The sequence below is a fragment of the Manis pentadactyla genome, chromosome 1 (assembly GCF_030020395.1).
Source record: "Manis pentadactyla isolate mManPen7 chromosome 1, mManPen7.hap1, whole genome shotgun sequence".
Lineage (NCBI taxonomy): Eukaryota > Metazoa > Chordata > Mammalia > Pholidota > Manidae > Manis > Manis pentadactyla.
Genome location: NC_080019.1, coordinates 91,323,412 through 91,346,986, shown reverse-complemented (window position 1 = coordinate 91,346,986; position 23,575 = coordinate 91,323,412). Strand labels below are relative to the sequence as shown.

Genomic DNA, 23,575 nt, shown 5'->3' with positions numbered 1-23,575 from the left:
GAAATCTGGAAAATCAGAAACTTAATGGAGACATAAATCATAAAAAAAGAATCAAACAGAAATGTTGTATCTGAACAATTCATTGAGTGAAATTAGAAAAGGCAACAGAGAGCATCTACATCAGAGTAGAACAAATGGAAGACTGAATAAGTGAGCTAGAGTTTAGGGACTCTAAAATTACTCAGTTAGAGGCAAACAAAGGAAAAAGACTGATAAAGAGTAAATAAAGCTTACATGATCTATAGGACCCCATCAAATATACAAATACTAGAAAAATTGGGATTCCAGAAAAAGAAGAGGGTGCAAAGTTTATTTCAAGAAATAATAGCTGAGAACTCCTCAAGCCTGGGAAGAGACTTGGTCATTCATGTTCATGAAGATAATAGATCACCCTGTATTTCAATCCAAAAAGATCTTCTCCAAGATACATTATAATGAGTATAATGAAATGGTCAAAAATTAAAGATAAAGAAAGAATCCTAAAATCAGCCAGAGGAAAAAGATTGTAACCTATAAAGCAATCCCTATCAGGGTATCAGCAGATTTCTCAGCAGATATCCTACAGGCCAAAAGGGAAAGGAATAACATACTCAATGTGTTGAAAGAAAAACAATTTTCAGCCAAGAGTACTATATACAACAAAGTTATCCTTCTGATGCAAAGGGGAAAAAATGATTTGACCAGACAAACAAAAGCTGAAGGTGTTGATCACTAGACCTTCCTTGCAAGAAATGCTGAAAGGAGTTCTTCAAGCTGGAAAAAAAAAATGTTAATTATTGATATGAAAACATATGAAAGTATACAACACACTGATAAAGGTAAATATATAGTCAGGTTTAGGAAAGTCTAGTTCTCTAGGATGTGTGTTAACCACTTAACTACAGTTTAAAAGTTAAAGGAAAAGAGTAATAAAAAGAACTATAGCTACTATAGTTTGTTAACGAATACACAGTATAGAAAGAGGTAATCATAACATCAAAAATATACAAGGGGGGGGTAAAAGGGTGGAGATTTTGTGTGTGACCTAAGTTGCTACCAGCTTATAATGGACTGTTTTATCAATAAGATGTTTCATGTAAGCCTCATGGTAGCCACAAAGTGAAAACCTAAAGCAGATTGACAAAAGGTAGAGAAAGAGGAAACAGAGCAAACCACTAAGGAGAAGTAACAGAGGGAAAAAAATGCAACTACAAAACAGCCATAAAGCAACTAGTAAGATTGCATTACTTAAGTCCTTACAATTCAATATAGGTATCCTCCTATTCCCCACTTTTCTAAAGTTTGTGTCACACCACTTTGCTTTTATGAAAGACTTACTTTAGTACTTGTTCTTGCTAACTGAAAGAAATCCAAAGAGAATTTTCACTTTTATGAAAAAAGGCAGAAAGTGAAAATAGCATTCAGTGTTTATTGCAATGAGCACTTACAGAGGCAAGTGCACACCCTAAGCAGTGAGTGGCCCCACCAGCTCCTTCCTGGGGAGTCAGACTCAGTATCTCAGCATCAAGCCACTGTAGCTTTGAGCAGGGTCTGTGAGCATTTGTGCTTTACCTTAACTTATTTTGTGTATCCATTAGCAAGATGTGTCCTAACGTATCAGAAAAGCCTGAGAGGTAATATTTGGGTCTGGGAATGTTCAAAAATTTTTTGATATAAACTAATGTTAATGCTTTGCTTTATGCCATTTCGGCTTACTAAAAGTTTCACTGGAATGCTCTGCTTTCAGATAGCAGGAGAAACCCTAATTACTATAAATGTAAATAGGTTGAATCCATCAATTGAAAGCACAGAGTGACTAGATGGATAAAAAACAAAACCCAACTATGTACTGCCTGCAAGAGACTCATTCAGATTTAAGGACAAACAGAGGGTCAAAGTGAAAGGACGGAAAAAGATATTCCATGCAAGTGGAAAACCAAACGAAAGTGAGAGTAGCTATATTTATATCAGGCAAAATACACTTTAAGTCAAAAATGGTAACAAGAAACAAAGGTGATTACAAAATGATAAAGAGGTCAATTCATCAAGATGATACAAAAATAGTAAATATATATGGCAAATATATATGGTCCTGACAATGATTTCTTGGATATGCCACCAAAACAAACAACAAAAGCAAAAGCAAAAATCAACAAGTGGGACTACATCAATCTCAAAAGCTTCTGTACAGCAAAAGAAACCATCAAAATGAAAAGGCAATGTATGGAATGGGAGAGAATACTTGTATAATTGTAAACCATATGCTGGATAAAGCATAAATACATAAATAAAGAACTCATACAACTCATTAAGAAAAAAGGTACTTTAAGTTTTGATTTAAACATGGGCACAGGAACTCAATAGGTATTTTTCCAAGAACACCCAAATGGCCAACCGGCACATGAAAAGATGCTCAACAACATCACTAATTGTTAGGGAAATGCAAATCAAAACCACAGTGAAATATCACTTCATACCTGTTAGAATGGCTATCATTAAGAACATGAGAAATAAGTGTTCGAAAGGATGTGGAGAAAAGGGAGTACACTGTTGGTGGGAATATAAATTGGTGCAGCCACTATAGAAAATAGTATGGAGGTTCCTCACCATATTAAAAAATAACCATATGATCCAGCAATCCAACTTCTGGGTATATATACAAAGGAAATGAAAACAGGTTATCGGAAAGGTATCTTAATTCCCATGTATACTGCAACATTATCATCAATAGCAAAGATACAGAAACAACCTAAGTGCCTATCAATGGTTGAATGGATAAATAGGATGCAGTATATATATATATATATATATATGTGTGTGTGTATATATGTTCTTTATAAAGAGAAACAGAAAACTTTACTGTATGTATATTATATATATAGCATGTATGTCTATGTATATACACATGCACACAAAATGAAATATTATCTAGCCATGAGAAAGAAGGAAATTCTGCCATTTGTGACAACATGGCTGGACCTCAAAGGCATTATGCTAAGTGAGATATGTCACAAAGAGAAAGACAAATACTGTATGGTATCACTTACATGTGGAAACCCCCAAAAAGCCAAACTTATAAAAACAGATAGTAGAATAGTGGTTACCAGGAACTGGGGTAAGAGGATGTTATTTATGGGTATAAACTTGCAACTACTAGATAAATAAGTTCTGGAAAATAATGCACAGCATAGTAATTACAACCAATGTTTTATTATAAACTTGCACACCTTAAACTTATACTATGTTACATGTCAGTTATATCTCAGTAAAGAAAGTTAGGCCAAATTTTTTGTTAATTTTGTAGTGGAGTTAAATTTCTTTTATTAGATATTTCTTTTTTTGTTGTTAAGAAATACTATAATAGAGAATTTCATAGATTTTTACTAAAATATCTAGGATGCCACGAGGGTAAAAAAGGGTAAAATTTTTTATAGAACTGAAGTATAGTAGGACTAATATTTATATAATACATACTACCTCTGAGGCACTAATTACACATATTAACTCCAGTGACTAGCTACTTCCATTAGCCTTACTGTTAAGATGTGAAACTGAGGCAAAGGTTAATGTATACAGCTAGTAAGTAACAAACTGAATGTTGGAAGTTTAAGAGGGTTACTATTAATCATGATGCCAAATTTCTTTAGATATATATACATGTGAACCAAACACATAATTTTGAGGGACAACAAGTGGGTAATCATCAGTGATTTTTTATTGCAGTGTTCATTTATCTATAACAGAATCAAGATAACAATGTTAAACTGAGAAAATTAGTGTTTAATGATAGGAAATTTTAAACAAAAAAAATTTCCTAATGTAGGTAGTATAGGCTTTAATACCTGAATTACTTACAGTTGGCTTGAAAAAAAAAATCAAGTATATTTGCAGAAAGTAATTTGTTTTCACAGGTAATAAAGCTGCTTTTTTGGTAGTGTTTAATTGCTTCTGTGGAGTGCAGGCAAACTTAAATTCAAGTAAAATGAATTTTGCCCCGATGTTGTAAAAAAACGTAAAATATAGTATTGGGAGCTTCAATAGTCAATTAACCTAATAAAAACATGAAAAAAAATAACATGCCTGTTTTCTTGTAAATCTGTGGCTCATTTAGTAATCTCCAAACAATTTATTTCATAACTATATGTTGTTTTATGCTCTTTGCTGCCATTTCAGGTACATTAATTATGCCTTCCTACATTGACTATAAGTTCTTTGAGAGCAAAAGAGACCCTTTCATTTCTGTATCCTTCAAGGTACTTACAACATGGGTAATGCAAAGTGGTGCTAACAACAAAAAAACCTTGTGTTAAAAGAATACACTAAACAATGCTTCTGATATTATCAACGTTGAATTCTGGGGTGACCACAGCTGTAAGTATCAGAAAATCTGTGATTCAATGTATTTAGGATATACAAAATACTTAGGATATATATTCTTTACACACCTATAAACAGTGCATATGTTTAATTTATACCATATTCCCTTAGTATCACTTATTATTTCATGTATTTCTGTATCACTTATTATTTCACGTATCTCTACTGTCAAATAGCCATAATATCTAACAAGATGTTTACATTGTTTATATCTCTAGCAGGTGGAATGACAGCTGGCTTTCAATTTTTTCATTAATATTTCCTTTAGTGAAGGGCCTGTTGGTGACAATTTCCCTATTTTTGCCTATTATCTTTACTGCACCTTCATTCTTGAAGGATATTTTTGCTGGGTTCAAAATTTTAGGTTTGTGGTTATTTTCTTTCAAGAATTTGAAAGGTGCTCTACCAGGTATTAGAGTGTATATGTCTTCCTAAATATTTCTGTTGAGAAATCAGCTTCTAGTCTTATATTTGCTCCTTTGAATATAATCTATTTTCTCTGTTGTTTTAAGTTTTTATAACTTTAATGTGCCTAGGTGTAGTTTCCTTTGTATGTATCTGGTTTGTAGTGCTTCATTAGTTTGTAGCTTGTCTTTTTGACAGTTGTGGGAAATTCTCAGCCATTTCCTGCCAAATACTGCTTATCTTAAATCTCTCTTTTTCTGGGACTGTCATTATATTCACTGTGAATCTTTTCTTCATATCCTTTATGTCTCTCAAGTTCTTTCCTGTACTTTCTGTCCTGCTGCTTTCATTGCTTCATTCAAGATGATTTCTTCTAATTCCTTCCGGGTCTCTAACTCTTTTACCTGATCTGCATAGTTGTAACTTCAGCCCTTTTAAAGTTCTTCATTTCAGTTAATGTATTTTTCAGTTCAGTACTTTCTTTTTATTTTGTTCATGGTTTCCAACATTGTCACACTGTCTTTTCTTCTTATGAACAAATTAATGTCAAAATCTGTGTCTAGCAGCTCCATTATCTTGATCCTCTGAGAATCTGTTCCTACTGAGTGTTGTTTCTCTTGTCCTTTTGTTTCTCATGGTTCTTCATCTTTTTTTCTCATATGCCTGGTTTTTTAAAATAGATGCCATGTAGAAATACTTGTAAAGATAATTTGAGGCTTAGGATAATGTTCGTTTCTTCCCAAAGGGTTTATATCTGCTCTGGTAATTGGTTAGAGGACTAGCAATCTTGAATCATCGTAATTCAATCACAGACTGGGCTTCAGTTGCTAGGGGTGCCTGTCTTCTGATTTTTCCTTACTTTTTTGGGGAGTAATCTAGTAAGATCCCAACCCAAACCCTGATGGTTTTATCAGTCTTCCCTTTCTTGACTGGTCTTGAATTCTTGTTTGTCCTCATGGCTCCATAAGTCTCTCCAATCTTCTGCCAGATTTTTAGCTTTTCAGTGACCTCTTCAAGAATTGGCAGACAGATGCCACTACTGGAATCATCTCTATGGAAAAACTGGCTCCAAGTGTTGAGCTACTCTTCTTTTCTTGGACCTGGGACATATGTTTCTCCACTGCCTTAATAACTGATGCCTTCAAACATATGTTTTAATATTATTAACAGCTTTTCTATCTGTTCTCAGAAGGAGAGTGAGTTCAAATAAACTAGTCCAACAGTATCATCTTCATCCCATAAATTTTGATCTGTGGCTTTATATTTTCCTTTGTAATTTCCTTTTTTACCTATGAATCACTGAGGAGTGCTAAAGTATTTTTTTAATTAATTATAAAAGAGCAAAAACTAATATTCTATAAAGTCTACAAAATTTTTTCACATCTACTGTATTACAACTAATTTCTTAGATGGTAGGTAGTTTATTATCCTTATTTATTAACAGAAGGGGGAACTAGATTTAAAAGGATCACTTACGTTCACGTAGTTGATAAGAAAATACTAATACCTATTTGAGTTTACTGTATTTTATTATTTGTTTTCAGTCTTCCCCCTCTAAAATGTAAGCTTTTTGAGTGTAGGCATTTCTATTTCTTGTTCCATTGCTCTATTCATCTGGCTTAAAACAGTACCCAGCATGTACTGGATGAAAGTTTGAATTGATGGAAGTTACTAAAGGAATGAATGATTAAAGGACAATCATTGTACTCTTTGTATTTCAATTCTGAGTAATAAAAATGTACACTTATGTAGTTCTATATAGTTTTTTAAAGTACTATATGCCATTTCTATTTATAACCATTCTAGGCAGATTATATCATCTTCCTCACTTAGAGTCACAGTGAAGTTAAGGAACTTATCAGTCACAGAACAAGTAAATGGCAGAGCTGGGACTCTGAACCTCATTCTCTTACTTCAGCTAGAAGAAGTAGGGCTATTTCCACTAGAGTACAATTGATTCATTATATTGCAATAGCTTCCCTAGGTTACTCTCAGGATTGTATACCTGTAGGCATTCAAGATGTATGTCAGCTTCTTAATGTTTAATTTATTTTGGAAATATGTGATTGAAAAGAAGGCTGTAGCTTTTAGCTGGTCTTGAAATTTACATGTGTAGAGCCCAGAAAATATTTAAATTGGTAAGGAAATACATGATGGTTGGTCACTGGAGGCCTAATAATGGTTAAATAGATATCGCTGCATGCACTTTCCATATACGTGAATACCTTATTGAAAATAAGTAAAATGTGATATAAACTGGCTTTCAAGTCCAGAGTACAGCTGAATGCATATGAAGCAAAAACATTACTAGTGTTCTATTAGGAAAATAAGGAAAGACTCTTTGTTTTGTTAAAAAGATAGTTTAAAATGAATTAGTACACATTCACTGGAAGCATCAAACAGGAATAAATAGCCGATGCTATGTAATATGACAGATAAAACCATATACAAAATAAAGGCTAAAAATCTTTAACAATCAAGTTCTTACAGACATGGAATCAAAGGGACTATAAAGGAAAATTCATTGCTGAGGGAAATAAGACAGATGGTTAGGCTAAATGAGTATTTGTTCTTGAGTGATTTTTGACTAAATAAGAACTTGAGGAAAAAATATGGAACAAAGCAATGCATTCAAGCTAAACAGATTAATCTTATTCTTAAAGGAAACAGATGTCTAACATTAGAGCTAAAGTGTTAAAAGACTATACAGATATTAAAAATATACCACATTATGAAAGATGCAGAACTATTAAATCTAATACATGGGTACACAAATTTCCTAAAATGGTATTATAAATCCTGGAATGGAACTACCTAATAAAGTAAGACAAAGAGGGAAGAGGGATAAATGTTCAAACATTTAAATCTAAAAAGGAAATACTGCTATTATAATGGGCAGTCAATTCAGGACGAGGGCTAGAAAGAACAATCCTAATTTCTACCTAACCTACTTATGTCAATATGCCAACTAAATAAACAGTGGCTCACAAGCGATAACCCTGAACCTACCTGTTAACTTTACCCTTCTAACTTCACTCCAACCACCTTCTTATAAAGGGTCTCCAGAAGGAAGAAAGGATACCTCAGAACCACCAACTTCATCATCTTCTCTGGTCTTAGGCTCAGACCACAGAGGAGGGAAATAGGAGTTCTCTCCCTAAGTGTGGGTAAGACTTGGTGCTAACTGCTTTATGCCTGGGACCTCAAGGCACTAGGAGGGCCAGGACCTCTGAGAAAGGGACTTGAGAAAATAGATGCTTAGGTCTGGCTCTGTGGACTGGACAAGTGAGCATCTTACATAGACTAGCCCATCACTAGTAGATAGAGAACCTGGGAAAAGTACATGGACAGCTTGACAAAATGTGCCTCTGACTGGAGTACCTCACCTGTTGGGTGTCCCAGAAACCCAAGTGAGGCAGCCTCTACAGGTACAGCTCTATCTGAGGACATGAAAAATACAGCAAACAAATCTTAAAGAGCTAGAGGGTGAGATCCGGAGAGGAAGGCAAAGGAGAGAAGAAGAGGGAATTAAGTCATACTATATTTGAACACTGATCGTAAGGGTTGCGATTTTGGTAGGCTGTTTAAAAAAGAAAAATGTGTATTGTAGTAATACTGCCTGAGTTCACACACGGGCTTCACTACTTTTCATTTATAGAGCAAGTTATTAAGCACTCCATGCCTCTTTCCTACCCTCCTATGGTACAGAGATAATAACAGCAAACACCTCACAGAATTCATGAGCATTAGAGAGTTAAAATTATGTAAAATACTTAGAGCACTGCCTGGCCCCCCTTTCCCTTTGAGCTACTAGTACTTTTTTATCCTAGCTTTTGTTAAAGGATTAAAAACAATAACAGAGATGAAATTAAGGCTCATCTATTTTACTTCTTGTCAATCAGATGTGGCAAAAGGTTTGATGAATTTCAACTTAACCAAATGAAACTTGAGGATTGCTCTAAGTCTTCACTTGAACTACATATTATGTCCACCATTTCCATGAATAATTTAGAATGGGTTGCCTAACACTTTTGGAAACAAAAGTATTTTCAGTAGAAAACTAACAGATGGGTAGAGCTATTCTGAATAAACACAAGGGGAAAAAACATTCAAAAGCTGCTATTATGCTACAAATAAGAAATTCGTACCAGAGAAAAGTCAAAATGTGAAGAAAGACTTTTATGCTTATAAATGGACTTAAAACACAATTAGAACTCTTAAATACCATAATAAACATAAAAGTAAAATACAGAAAACGTAAGCAATATGCTAAAGCAATCAGTGATATAAAATGAAATCAAAAGGATAAAAGTTGAAATGACTTTAATTAAATATAGTTAGCATTTATTTCAAACACATACTGAGAAAAAGAGAAAGCTGAAGTCAAGCATTTATTAGGTCAAATAATTAGGTCAAATTAAATTAGCTATGACTAGAAGGGTGTGCTTTCCCAGCAATCTTCAGGTATTGAAATGGAAAAGGTTACTGTATTATCACAGACTCAGCAAAAGGTCAGTGTGACTAAGTGAAAATCTAAATGAAAGAATAATTTCAAAAGAATTACAATATAATGTCCAAGTACCTATAGTTATGAAAGTAACAAAATACCTGTTCAGATATGTTTAGAACTCAATTTAATGAAAAAACAAAGACTACTAGAAGTATCAATTGTCACCATATAAATAAGGGATTCTGAGAAATGGTTGGAGGACCTGAACAGACATTTCCCCAAAGAAGAAATACAGATGGCCAACAGGCACATGAAAAGATAGATGCTCCATATCACTAATCATCAGGGAAATGCAAATCAAAACCATAATGAAATATCACATCACACCAGTTAGAATGGCTACTATCCAAAAGAAAAGAAATAACAAGTGTTGGCAAGGATGTGGAGAAATAGGAACTCTCCTACACTACTGGTGGGACTGCAAATTGGTGCAACCACTGCAGAAAGCAGTATGGAGGTTCCTCAAAAAACTAAAAATAGAAATACCATTCGACCCAGTAATTCTACTCCTAGGAATTTACCTGAAGATAACAAGATCCCTGATTTGAAAAGATATATGCACCCCTATGTTTATCTCTGCATTATTTACAACAGCCAAGATATGGAAGCAATCTAAGTGTCTATGAAAAGATGAATGGATAAAGAAAATGTGCTGCATATACACAATGGAATATTATTCATCCATAAAAGGAAAATAAATCCTGCCATTTGTAAAATCATGGATGGATCTAGAGGGTATTATGCTCAGTGAAATAACCAGGAGGAGAAAGACAAATGCCATGTGATTTCACTTATTTATGGAATATAAAAACAAAGCAGAACAGAATGAACAAAACAGGAGTAGACTCGCAGACACTGAGGAGGGACTAGTGGTTACCATGGGGGAGGGGTTGGGGTGGGTAGGTGAAGAGGGTGAAGGGGATAAAGGAGCACAAAAATTGTTAATCACAATCTAAGTTAGCCATTGGGATAGCTGTACAGTATGGAGAATATAGTCAGTAACTCTGTAACAGCTTTCTACATGGATTGATAGTAGTAACTGCATGAGTTGGGGTGAGGATTTAATAATACAGGTAACTGTTGAACCACTCACTGTGCTATATATTTGAAACAAATATAAGATTGTATATCAATAATACTTCAATTGAAAAAAAGTTTGACTAGGTCAAGCATTCATATTATGCATTTTTTCATAATAATAAATCAACCAGCAGTTTCAATATCTGTGGTTACTGTATTAGTGCCATTCTTTTTCAACTGATTATGATGCCAATTAAGATTTGATTAATGTGATTAGACTAATAACTACTGCAATCTACATGCACTGTGTTGGCTGGTTATAAGTACCATACTTGTTCTCTACAGTACCACTGTGTCTTATAAAGGCTATTATGCTATTAATTAGTTACATTGATCAGAATACCACATAACAAAGTGGTATTAAACAATTATAATTTGCTTAGACTATTTTGCATCTAGTATTATATTTATTTACACTATGGGTGGCCACTGCTTCCACTAAAAATGCCAAAATGTGCACTTCAGAGAGCTAAAAGAGGAAAATTCTACTGAGGATTCTTGACAGGGATATTCACTTGCTTTCTCAGTATACCATAAAATTAGTTGATCTGGGATAAGAGCATAAAGTCAGAAGTTAAAAGGAAGAAGTAAGGTAAGAACACTATACATCTATATGTATAAATCAGTCCACATTTAGTTTGAACCTACATATTTATAGGGTTCTGCCATGTAAACCTACAGGTTTTTTGTTTGTATTTGTTTTGGTAGCTCCAATGGAATACTGCTTTTAAGCATTCTAAAGCATCACACTCAAACATTTTGGATTCTATTGGGTCTCAGTTTCCAACTGAGTTGGGAGTGCAAATCTTTTATATTACATATAAAAATATGTAATAAGGTAAGCTTTTCAATTTTCAGATATAGATAATAGCACTCAAAGGTAGTATTTTGGAACACATTATCAGGCTTCAACTTCTTGAAAACTCACAGAGGAAATAGTTACTCTGCTAATTAGCCAGTAAAGTGATATGATTGCCAGTCTAAGTGAATCATCAACTTTACTCACTGAAAAAGATTTGCCTGATCTTGCTTTAAGCACTGTAACTTACAGCAGTGTATATATAAAGCTTCTGTGAAGGAAAAATGCAAAATTTTCATTCATATAAATCACAGCAGATGAAAGGGGAAATAAAAATTTGTTAGGAGAGATAAAAACATGTCAGATTTCTTTGTAATATTTTTGGGTGGTGGCTTGAATGTTGTTAATATTTTATCTGTAAAGAAAATATTTTATCTATAAAAACTATGACATGAATTTAATTTGAATGATGGCTATTTCTGATATTAAGCATTTTATTGTTTCCTCTTAACAGCTCTTTAATTTAAAGTTCTGTTGGCAAGGGGACTTTTCTTCATCACTGCTAAAGTATTTCAAAATGTACAGAAAAGCTCAATCCATTTCTATGACTGACTTTGACAATTGCTAACTATAAAAATCAAAGTCAGAAGGAAACCACATCAGCTCTACTTTATAATTTTATATCTTCCCAGTTTCTCCAGAATATATACGAGGATGCATATAAACTAATTTTACACTAGCAAACATTAATTAGTGTTCAAGACATTGAATATAGTGTCATACTGTATCATAGTTTAGGTTTCATGAAGTGGCAGGAGGTACCCCCTAAAGCATTTGATTATATTCAATGGCCTATTCAGGTAAAGGAGAGAATCAAGCCAAATAATGGCTCTTCACTATAAAATGACTGCTTTGAAACAAAAGGAACACATGCCTTTACCTTCCTCCTTTCTTCTCTTTGCTTCTTCTTCATTTCTTTCTTTGGCTTTCAATGCTTCATCAGCTTTAGCTGAAACAAAAACAATGAAATGTCTGCATTTATTTTATGCTTGTATTCTAAGTGAAAATACTAGGGAAAAAGAAATTAAATTCATTACATATTTTTTGTGAATTAGAAGAAAAACACAAAATGGTAGAAAATTTAAAATATACTTTTGCAATCTTTAATCATAATATTTAGAATCTTTGAAGCTTGGTTCAAGGTAATCTCAGTTCAAAGTAGAAAATGAATTTAAGCAGCATAAGTTCAAATGATGGCATAACTGGGAAAAACTGTTGGTCATTAAAAGTTATTCAATTTGTCAGTGCAATGAATCTGTTTTAAGCTTTAGAAGAAAGCTCTTAAGCTGCAGTTTACATTTTAGATATAGGATGCTTGCAATATCTTTGGAACAGTAACAAATTAGGTAGCATATTATTTTTTTTCATTACATATCATAGTAGTAGTTTAGTTCTTTATTCATGTTATGACAGCATTGGTAAAAAGAATCTTTCTCCCTCTAGAAACCTCTTCCCCTATTACTTAATTATCTACTAGTTGCTCAACTGCAGGGGTTTTCAAACACTTTACTACAGATGCTAAAGAAGATTAAAAATATACAGCACAGTAACAAGGGACTATCAATATACTCTGTAAATTAATTAAATTTCTGTTCTAGCACATCATTTATTCCAAAGCATTAATGTCTCAAAGGAGTGATTCTCCTTTATTGCCAGCTCACTGCCTGATGAGTGAACTAAGTGAAAATAAGTCTCTAATAGCATTATAGTTGATGAAATATTAAGTTAAAAAGTATTGCCTCGTCAAAAGGAAAAGAATCAAACTGTGCCAGCATTAAACTTTGTATGAGCCTTTATTATAATGATAACAGCAATGTAAACTGTGATTTAAAAAATAAACATACTCTTCAGTTTTTCTGCTGTATATATATTTTCCATGCAAAATCAACATATCCTTTAGAAGTATAAAACTGAGCTTAAAAGGGGAATTTAAAGAAAATATACATTACATATATAACTATTTTTCTTCAAAGTCTGATTTTACTTTACCATCAATATTGACACTTTCTTAAAATATAAAACTTATTTAATGGTATTGTGAAGTGCTATATCCAATTACACATACATCTGTTTCCACTTACCAGTGTTAATACATACTTAGAGTGCATTTAAAGTCATGAAGTATTAAAACTTTTATGCCACTCTGTATCATAGCAAGAATCTATTAACTTAGATAATAAAAACAAACCACCAGTAACTCTAAAGACTTTTACTTCATTTACACTTTATTCTCCCTGGAAGAAGGACAAGTATAATAGAAATTCCATTTAAATTCGATTTTGGTTATATGTGTAATTGTAGATATACCCCTTGAGTCATGTAAAATGCTCAGCTTATGTTTCTTTCAAATTATCCCGCTCAGATTCTACCCCTTACAACCATCTTCAATATGTATTAGCAGAGCTCATTAGACTGAAATTTAATAATGCAAACATCAGGTGGATTTCAAGAACCTCCATTAACAGCATAAGATGGATTGCTTATATATAGCTCTTGGGCCAACTGGGCACAATTTAAATTCAATAAACTACCCTGCCTAAATCTGATTTATCTATTCACTATGCCGGTTTGTCCTTTTTTCTGATTTGTTGCTATACATGGACAATTCATTGAAATATTGTTTTATATGTTTTTTTCAGAACTGCAAATGGCTCTTGTGCTGTGGTTAAATATTTTATGTAATGAAGCTTCAAGCTGTCAATCAAGATTCCCCACATATGTGTATAAATATAAAAACGTTGAATTACGTCAAAATAGCATAGATAATTAAGAAGTACACATTTGAAAATTTTATCAATAATAAATATGTTCTCTACAAGTAATCTGAATGAATTCACTTGAAGAAATTCATTTATTCACATTGAATCATTAGGATAAACTCATTGATTATTGCAGGAATATGGAAGAAACATTCTTTTTTTCTTTCTGATCGCTGTATGATATTACTACTTACATGTGAATAAGGAAGCACATATGGTTATTCATACATGAATTTATCCTAAACTTTTTATATTATTTAAAAGCTGGCAATCCCATTTTACAGATGGGGATACTGAATCTCATTAGATGTACTACAAAATCTGATACCCAAGAACACAATTGGTAAGTGGTAAGACCTATTCTTAGGATTCATGATCATTCTCTTTGGTCTTTACTGCAGGATCTACTACAAAGCACAGCAGTTACCAAAGGTATTCACATCTTCCACTGGGCTTGTGCACAACTTCCAGTCCCTTGGCTCTACAGAGCTCCTCAAGGCTAACAGTTCCCTCCAGGCTTTGCTTTCTTCCCTACCTAACATGAACCTCAAGACAACCACTTCAATTTCACACTTTATAAACATCCTCATTTCCCTGATTCCACTGTCATTCTGCCAAGCTATTATGAACATCTGACCTGTTTTTTTTCTTTTTGCTGCAGAGGCTCCCTACAAAATGGTATAAATGTTATTGACTCTACTAAAAACCAATTATTTAGAAATTAACATGGGTCCTCAATGCTGCTCTTCACTTCCATTCACCTCCAAGCTTTTATGTTCACCAATCTGCACTTCTTTTTCTCCTTGTTTCATAATATACATCTACCCACTTGTGCTTTAGAACCTATTCCTTTCCTGTCCTTTAGGGTTATTCCTGCTTCTTAAGGTTCAAATTCACTCTTCTCTATCTTCAGCCTACAAACACAATCAAGTCTCATAAATCCTGTACAATATTTACTCTTTTAATAAAGTTACTGCCTCTTCTTGTTTCCATTTGAATTTGCCCCCACAGCATTTGCAATGATCCCTAAAATCTCTATCATAGCCAAAACAAATGGTTATATCAGTTTTATCCTGTGAGTTTCTTCTTTTTTAAAAAATAGTTAACCAACTACATCTTTATCAAAATTTTCTTCGACTTCTAACAATTCTTTGTCAATCCTTTTTTGCCCTCCTTTTACTTCTTGGAGTTTTGTGCTTAGGCAGTCTAGTGAAGATCTAAAATGTAACCCATATGTCTATCATAGCTCCAGTTCTGTCCCCTCTCTTGATCATCAGAACTCGTTTTCCATTTACTTCCTGGACACCACACACAGGTATTTCAAAATTGTATCCATGATTAAGCTCAAGATCTTTCTCTCGAACTTGAACCTCTTCCCTTGGTACTTCCCATTTTCTCTCAGGTTGGAAATCTTTGTGATGCTTTCCTCCAAATCTTCTCCTGATGCTGTACATGTGATTGACTATTACAATATAAAAGATTATATTAGATTGTACACTACAGATTATCTGTAGAATCCATCTAGCCCTTTCCATTTTCATTGCCAATATTCACATTTAAGGCTTCAGCTTTTTCCACTTTGAATAAGAAAGGAGCTTCTATTTGATTTCTGCACTTTTAATCCTGTTTTCTCCAATGAGCCCTCTAAAATACTACCAGAGCGAGGAATGTGTTCCTTGTTTTGTATCCCAGTAGCAAGCACAGTATCTAGAATGTAGAGATGCTCGATACCATTTTAAAATGTAAATATGAGCATGTTGCTCCCTGCTAAAACTACCTCTGAGGCACCTTGCTGCAATATGTATTCAAATCCAGTCTCCTCAGCATGCCGTCTAAAGCTCTTCGCAGTCTGATCTCAATGTAACTTTCTAGCCTCATCATTCAGAAACCACCCCTCCTTTACCATTTCAAGGAAGTGTGGCCTTGCTGGGCCACACTGCCTTTTGTTTGTCATGTTCTTTGTTTTTGCTGGGGAACCCTCCTCACTTTCTCACTGAGAAATTCTTACTAGAAAGTTTTAGTCCAGATGTCACCCTCTTCTTGTGAAACTATGTGTGATCAAACACTACCCTTTATCCCCAAGTGGATCTGATTGTTCCCTCCTTTTTTCTTAGGCATTTAATACCTTCCTTACAGAATGTACAATACTTAATTGATTGATTAGAGGAACTATCTATCTCCTTGAGAGCAGGGCACGTAGTAGGTATGACAGAAATTATTAGAATTCTCTTGTTCTCAAGTCTCTAGTCAGACTACATTTTCCAGTTTTTCTTGAAGTTAACTGTAGCCATTTATCTAAGTTCATGCCAATGGAATTTGATCATAAACAATGTGTATCATGTTTCCATACCTGGACTATAAAATTAAACTCCCATACAATTCTCATTCTCTTTCTCCTTCCATTGGCTGAACAGAGGACCCATGGAGGGCAAACCCCAGGACAAAAGGAATCTGGGTCACTGAACTTTTGCAGGTAGTGTTTTCCTGATGACTTGGAGCACCAAACAAATTCATATTGTTCTGAGGCACTGAAATTTTGGGGTTGTTTGATACTGCAGTTTGCACACCTCACCTAACATAGTAAGTGTTAAATGGATGTTTCCTAAGTAAATGGAATAAAAGGATTTTGAAAGTCAACACAAATATTATGCTGTTGTTTCTAAAATGAAGTCTCCTTTCAGGAAAAGAACTCTATGGTTATAGCACTTGAGTGATACAGGTCAGAAGAGCAGCTGCCAAGGAGATGTGGGGCTAAACAGGGGAGTTAGTATGTGTGGTTAATAGCATATTACCAGAATTTATTCTCATCTTTGCTGATTTAAAATAAAATTCCATAGAGATATTGTACCTGATTAAGGTAGAGATTAAATGATTTGGCAGGTATTTTATATACACCACGAGAGGAAATCAATTGAATCAAGAACTGGAAAAGATGGTCAAGGTATCCAACTCGTTCCCTTCTTTCAGGAAGACCTGTATCAATATTCCCAGAGAAAATCTTGTAAGGATTTAAGAACCTTCATGCAGAAGTTCTTTTCTATATATAGCCCAATGTTTAACATTGCACCACTGTGAATAGACCAGAAATGTTGAGGAATTCTTAAAACATAGGAAGCAAATGGAATCAGACCTATAGAAAAATGATTAGAGGAAATCACAGCTGAATCATATTCGGAAGACTACAGAGAAATGGGAGAAGGTCCTGGGATGCTTTCATTTCAAAGACACTGGCCCAAGCACAGAGGTAGGCCTGAGGCAAATGTCAAGAGGGGAGATATGATGGAGCAGCTGAACAATGGCATCCCCTGAATATGGGAAGTAGGTGTATAGGTGGTGTTTGACCACAAGTTAAACAGTCAGGGTAGGAGGTGCTAGGCCCACTGAGGCAAGGGCTGGTAATTACTAACCCCTAAAAGGGAAGAAAAGCTACTAATGTGTCCTTATCAGCAACACATCTTCCCCCAACACAATAGAGACTGTGTATAATGAGCTGATATGCAGGATTATATGGATTGTCAAATATAAAGGCAAATGGCCAACCTAGAGTTACTAGATATTTGAGCAAAACCAATCCCTTGAGAGACAAAACAAACAAAAACAGCACAAACAACAACACTCTAGAACAACTAAGCAGAGAAATAAGAGTTAATAAATAATGCAAACAGAATTTTACAGGATCAGTATGAATAGATATACTTAAAGTGATTTGAGAAGATATGGATTCTATCTTGGAAATCAAATTTTGATAATCAAAATGGAACACCATACATGAACTGAAGAAGAGCAAGATGAATATAACTAAAGACTAAACAAATGTGTTTAGAAGACCTTACCAAATAATTTTCCCTGAACGAAGAGGAAAAGAAGAGTTTAAATGATGTCATATGCTTTAAAAAAAAGTGTGAGTAAAAGGGATACAATATAAACTAATAATAAAGTGTCATTTCACAAAGAATCCTAAGTTTGGGTATTTTATCTAGATAAGTTATTACTATGCATATTTATTGATAAAGAAATAAAGTACCCAAGAAAGTTAATGTTATTAGCCAAAGGTCAGAATGACAAAGATACAGAGGCGGTGAATTCTAGTTTAAAGCTGCTTAAAGTTTACTTATCTACTTATTCACCAGAAGCAAACAGTAGCCAAAATTAGAGAAGAATATACTGCTTCCATATACAAGTTACTGTTCATGGAGAATCTTTTATCTGAAAAGACATTATTCAATATCACAGAAAATCTGAAGAGGCCTCTTGTTTTGGGACAACCATTAATATACGCTTATTTGTTTCATATTTAAGGTGGCAGGAGAAAATGTATCTAGAGAGTTTCTCTTCATAGTACTGTGTTTAATTCCATAAATATTTGTGTCTGAAAAAAATTTCATTAATTCTGATATTCTGCCATGCCCCCGCCCCCTCCCCACAGCCCTGTTTTCCACAATACAGTAGCTTACCTAAAGTGGTAAGTGAACAGTGGTTCTAGTCAGTGAAATTCTGTTTCCAAAGTGTTATAATACCATTCTTCAATAATTCCTGTGTCTCTAAAAAACACCACTGCAGTCAATTATGGCTCTAAGTAAAAAAACACCTGACTAAAATGCATTACTGATTTTCAGGCTGTGTTTGTGCAAGAGAAAATCAGCAAAGAGTGGAAAGTGATATTTACATTTTGGATGGAATTTCCTTTGAACTTTTATGTTGAGTGGTAAGGAAGTTTTCATTTTAACTTAGAGAAGGGAAACCAGGCAATTGTGCAGTCTTAGCTCAGCTGTACCAGGGTCTCTTTCTAGGTTTTAACATAAAGGGCAATAAGTGTCTGTCTACTGAAAGAGGTACAAAGGTATAAATCCTGAATCAAATGTTCTGCATCTGTCAGCCCATCTGATAAGCCAACACTACTACTATGTGATATTTCTAATGTCTCAGGGGGGAAAAAAGGGTTGTTGATGGTAGGCAGAAAACAACTTTTAGTTATTAGATTTCATTAAAGAAAAGGTGGCGGTCTGCATTATGTGGGAATACATTTATAAAGATATCTGACAAATGATATAATTTTGGATCAAGGATGGCATACATGCCTCAAAATGAATAATTATGGATTTAATAACTTTGTTGATAAAATCATGAACATTTTGAATTCAAAGAGATGAAATTATTATGAACAGCAGAATAGCAAAAGCTAGATTTTTTTCTTTATATATTTAAAAAGAGGCAGCTCCAGAGATTTCTGAAGGTCTAGATGTGAATTTAAAAATAACAAGAGCAAAATTCAGACAATAGTACACTTGTATTAGACAAGTAGTAGTAAAGAATGACTTTCAGAGAGAAAAAAATCATAACTGACAAAAAATGTCATATTAAAAAAACGAATCCTAAGAAGGCCATGATTTTTAAGGCTTTCTCTGTTATTTTTGCTGAGTTTCTTATAGTTTTTGCACTTACCTAGACCTCAACTTAGAGAACCTAAAAACTCACTAGTTAACACTATTAAATTCACTTATAAATTTACATATGAACATAGCTGCTGCTTCTGCATATTTAAAGACTGTATAACGAAGGTCACAATATTAGCTTCCCCCAGTGCCTCAGCCTCCTTCACACACACAACATAGAAGTAAGAAATGATTATTCTGAATCTGCCTCAAACACCGTTAAGGGTCAACAATAAGTACAATCAAGAAACTATTTTACAAACATGAATTGCAATTATTGCATAGCCACTGCAAAAAGAAAAAAAAAGCCATTGCTCATTATCAGTAAATGCTCTAAAAATACTGTTTTTTGTTAGATCACCTTACAAGCAGGTTCTTTATCATCATTCCTTCATCTGTCCACTCAAAACAGATTTATAAAACATAAACGGATGACAGAGAAAATTCTCTAGCAGAGCTGACCACTGAGCTAAGTGCTGAAGATTGAGGGATGAAGTTCAGAGATTAGAAGGGGAAATGTAAAACAAACAAAAACCACACATCTATATACAGGTACTTTGGAAGTGGCTATGTTTAGGGAAGACTTCTTGTCGGAGGTGGTACTTGAGCTGATTCTTGTAGGATAACTGTAAGCCAGGAGGACAGGCCAATCACTTGATTTATGAGGTTTCAATGAACCAGCTCAATTATATTTTATATTTCGTTTTATGGTTACAATCCAGCCAAGATGGGCTTTGGAATAAACACTAGTAGAAAGCCAGGAGGTATGTTGTCACAATTCCTCCATTTAAACAAAGTCCCACAGTGGAATAAGATTGTCACACAACACCAAATCCTCCCTCATGGCAAGTCACAATAATCAAGGACAAATGTAAAGGTCTGAAATATTATGCAGTTAAAAAAACCTGTTTAACTTAGGTTAGCCTGTATTTCCCCACTTTATTTTACCAAAGAACCATTTTTTTCTGTAATATAAGGAAACAAAGAATATGTATGCTCTGAGACATGCTAACGTTGCACCAACTTATTAAATTTTTCCCCTAACTCAGATTCTAAGAGGTATAAAAATATTTTGTTATTAATGTTTTTCTTCCTTCCTTTCTTTTTCTCTTTTCTTTTTTAGACTCCCATTTGATATTTGGAGACAGGAACTATTACTTCCAAAGTACAGTTATTCTGAATTATGAAAATAAGTTTGTAACACCTCATGCTTTAAGTTATAAAAACTCAAAAAAATCATTTACATTAATTTTTCAAATAGTTAAAACAGTATAAATGGTAATGCTGAAAAATTGTGGATCCATAAACATGACAAAAGGAAAACAACAAAATGATATGGTATCTTTTAATTATTTCCTACTTTTTTAGCACGAATATGGGAGTAAAGATAATTGGAACATATTGAAGGATTTGGGTTTGGTTTCACATAAAATTCCCTTTTGTATACTTTGTAATAGTTCCCCAAGTAAGTCTTTTCTTTTTATCCTATGTTATTTTATTATTTTATCCTATGTCATGTTTTTAAATTTTCTCTCTGAATCCTTATAACCCCAAGTGGATTTAAAGATTACCCAAGCCTGCAAAGAATTACTTTATGTTCCCTTTCTTTTTATTCTATTGGAGAATTCTCATGTCATTTATTAGGAAAACTTTGATGATCTATTTCACTGCTGAGTGACACACTATGTATGTCCAACAGATGTGCTGGACTAACGCAGCTGCACACAGAATATCCTAATGCTCTTCACTTGGAATAGGCATTTTTCTTTCCAATGCCCCTGATGGAATCTATGAGCATTCCAGTGACAAAGAAGGAATCAAGTAGATATAATTTAAGATGAAAAAGTGGATGGCTAATGTGCTTTTTTTACTGTGTAAAGTTCTGTAGTCTCTTCTGACCATGCTTATATTTCTCTTCTATTGCGCTGATGCCTGATGCTTGCCCAGCTTCCCATTTTGTAACCTGTATAAACTGCTTAGCCACAGTAATTAGGATGTCATTTACTAATATCTAAGAACAAAAGTTAAGAAACCCTGAAAACAATCCAATAATAATAACAAGGAGATAAAGAACTGCTGTGATGTCTAGTCTCAAAGAAAAGCAGTACTAGCTTTTTTTTTCTTTTTTATTATCAGAATGTTGATATGGAAAATAAAAATAAATTCATCATTCTGTATTCCTTTGACTTATTGCACATCCATGAACTGGATGTCAGTTTGCAGTCAGTTGGCCACCATTATCACCCCCATTCCAAGAAAGATATTTCAGGATTTCAGAAAAAAAAACTCTGGGGTTTGGAGCTACAGAATTACTCCCTTTGGAAAGAATCATATCCTATACTCCACTAAGTGATTTGTAATGCTTATTCTTTTCAGTAACTCTAAACATCCTATCAATACGTATTTTTAAGGAAAACTAAAGGTAAGCAATCCTTTTAAAAATAAGAACCAAAGACTAGAAATGGTAATGCTTAATTATGTGAGAAATCAAGGATGAGATGCAATAGTTTTCAAAAGGTTTATGCCATGTTTCTTTTCCAAAGTTTTATTTTATCCTTACATTACAAAAGGTGTTCCTTTTAAAAAAATTAGAATTGTATATTGTTATTTATATCATTTGTTCCCATGGTTTCAATTCTAAAGGGAAAGAGAAACTTATGCAGATCTACTGTGTATCAGTCACTGTGCTAAGTATTTAAAAATACAGCTATTTCATATAATACTCAAAAAGTTTCAGTGCAAATCAACATGTATAATTCACTACATCAGTAAAATGAAAGATAAAAATCACATGATCATTTCAAGAAATGCAGAAAAAGCATTCGACAAAGTGCATCCTTTCATGATAAAAACGCTTAACAATTTGGGTTTAGAAGGAACATATCCTATATCAACATAATAAAAACCATATATGACAAACCCACAGCTAACATTAGACTCAATGGAGAAAAACTGAAAGGGTTTCCTCTGAAATCAGGAAAAAGACAAGGTTGCCCACTCTTTATACTCCTATTCAATACAATACTGAAGTCCTAGCTAGAACCATTAGGCAAGACAAAGAAATTAAAGGCTTCCAAATACAGAGGGAAAGAAAGAAAACTGTCACTATCTGCTAATGATATGGTCTTATACAGACAAAATTCTGAAGAGCCAATAAAAATTGTTGGCATTAATCAATGACTTCAGTAAAGTGGCAGGTTACAAAATCAAGTTACAGAAATTAGTAGCATTCCTTTACAACAGTGATGAAGCATTAGAAAAAGAAATAAAGAAAACTATTCTAATCACAATAACATTAAAAACAATAGAATACTTAGGAATAAATTTTTTTAACCATGGAAGTGACAGACCTATATAATAAAAACTACAAGACTTTGTGAAAAGAAATCAAAGAAGGCACAAATGGAAAGATACCTTGTTAAAATAAACAAATATTGTTAAAAAGGCATTTGCAGACTAAATGCAATCCCCACTAAAATAGGAAAGGCATTCTTCACAGAAATAGAAGAAATAATCCTAAAATTTGTATGAAACCACAAAAGACCCTGAACTGCCAAAGCGATCCTGAGAAAAAATAACAATGCTAGTGGTGTGACACTTTCTGATTTCAAACTATGAAGCCTTAGTAATAAAAACAATATGGTACTGGCATAAAAATAGACACACAGACCAATTGAACAGAAAAGAGACCCCGGAATTAAATCTTGGCATATACAGTCAACTAATATTTGACAAGGGAGCCAAGAACACTCAATCGGGGAAAGACACTCTCTTTAACAAACAAATGGGAAAACTGGAGCAACACACAGAGAACAATGAAATTGGGCTTTTATCTCACACCACTTACAGACATTACTTGAAATGGACCAAACACTTCAACACAGGACCTGCTACCATAAAACTCTAAAAGAAACATAAAGAGGAAGCTCATCAATATTGGTCTTGGTAACGATTTTTTGGACATGATATCAAAAGGACAAGCAACAAAAGAAACAACAAAATAAAATAGCAGCCTATGGAACAGGAGAAAATTTTTTGCAAACCATGTAGTAGATAAGGAGCAAGGGGCAAAGAACATAAAGAACTAACACAATGTGATGGGCGGATGATGGTGGCGTGAGTAGAGCAGCGGAACTCTCCTCCCAAAACCACATATATCTATGAAAATATAACA

The 23,575-nt window shown here is 33.8% G+C and overlaps 1 protein-coding gene across 1 annotated transcript in view; it reads right to left on the bottom strand.

The window, feature by feature from the left end:
- Nucleotides 1-23,575, bottom strand: part of RSRC1 (arginine and serine rich coiled-coil 1) — a 470,761-nt gene that overhangs the window by 76,748 nt on the left and 370,438 nt on the right. The window contains exon 8 of the mRNA XM_057488446.1: nucleotides 12,091-12,159. Coding sequence (XP_057344429.1) covers nucleotides 12,091-12,159 — 69 coding nt within the window. The remainder of the gene's footprint in view (nucleotides 1-12,090; nucleotides 12,160-23,575) is intronic.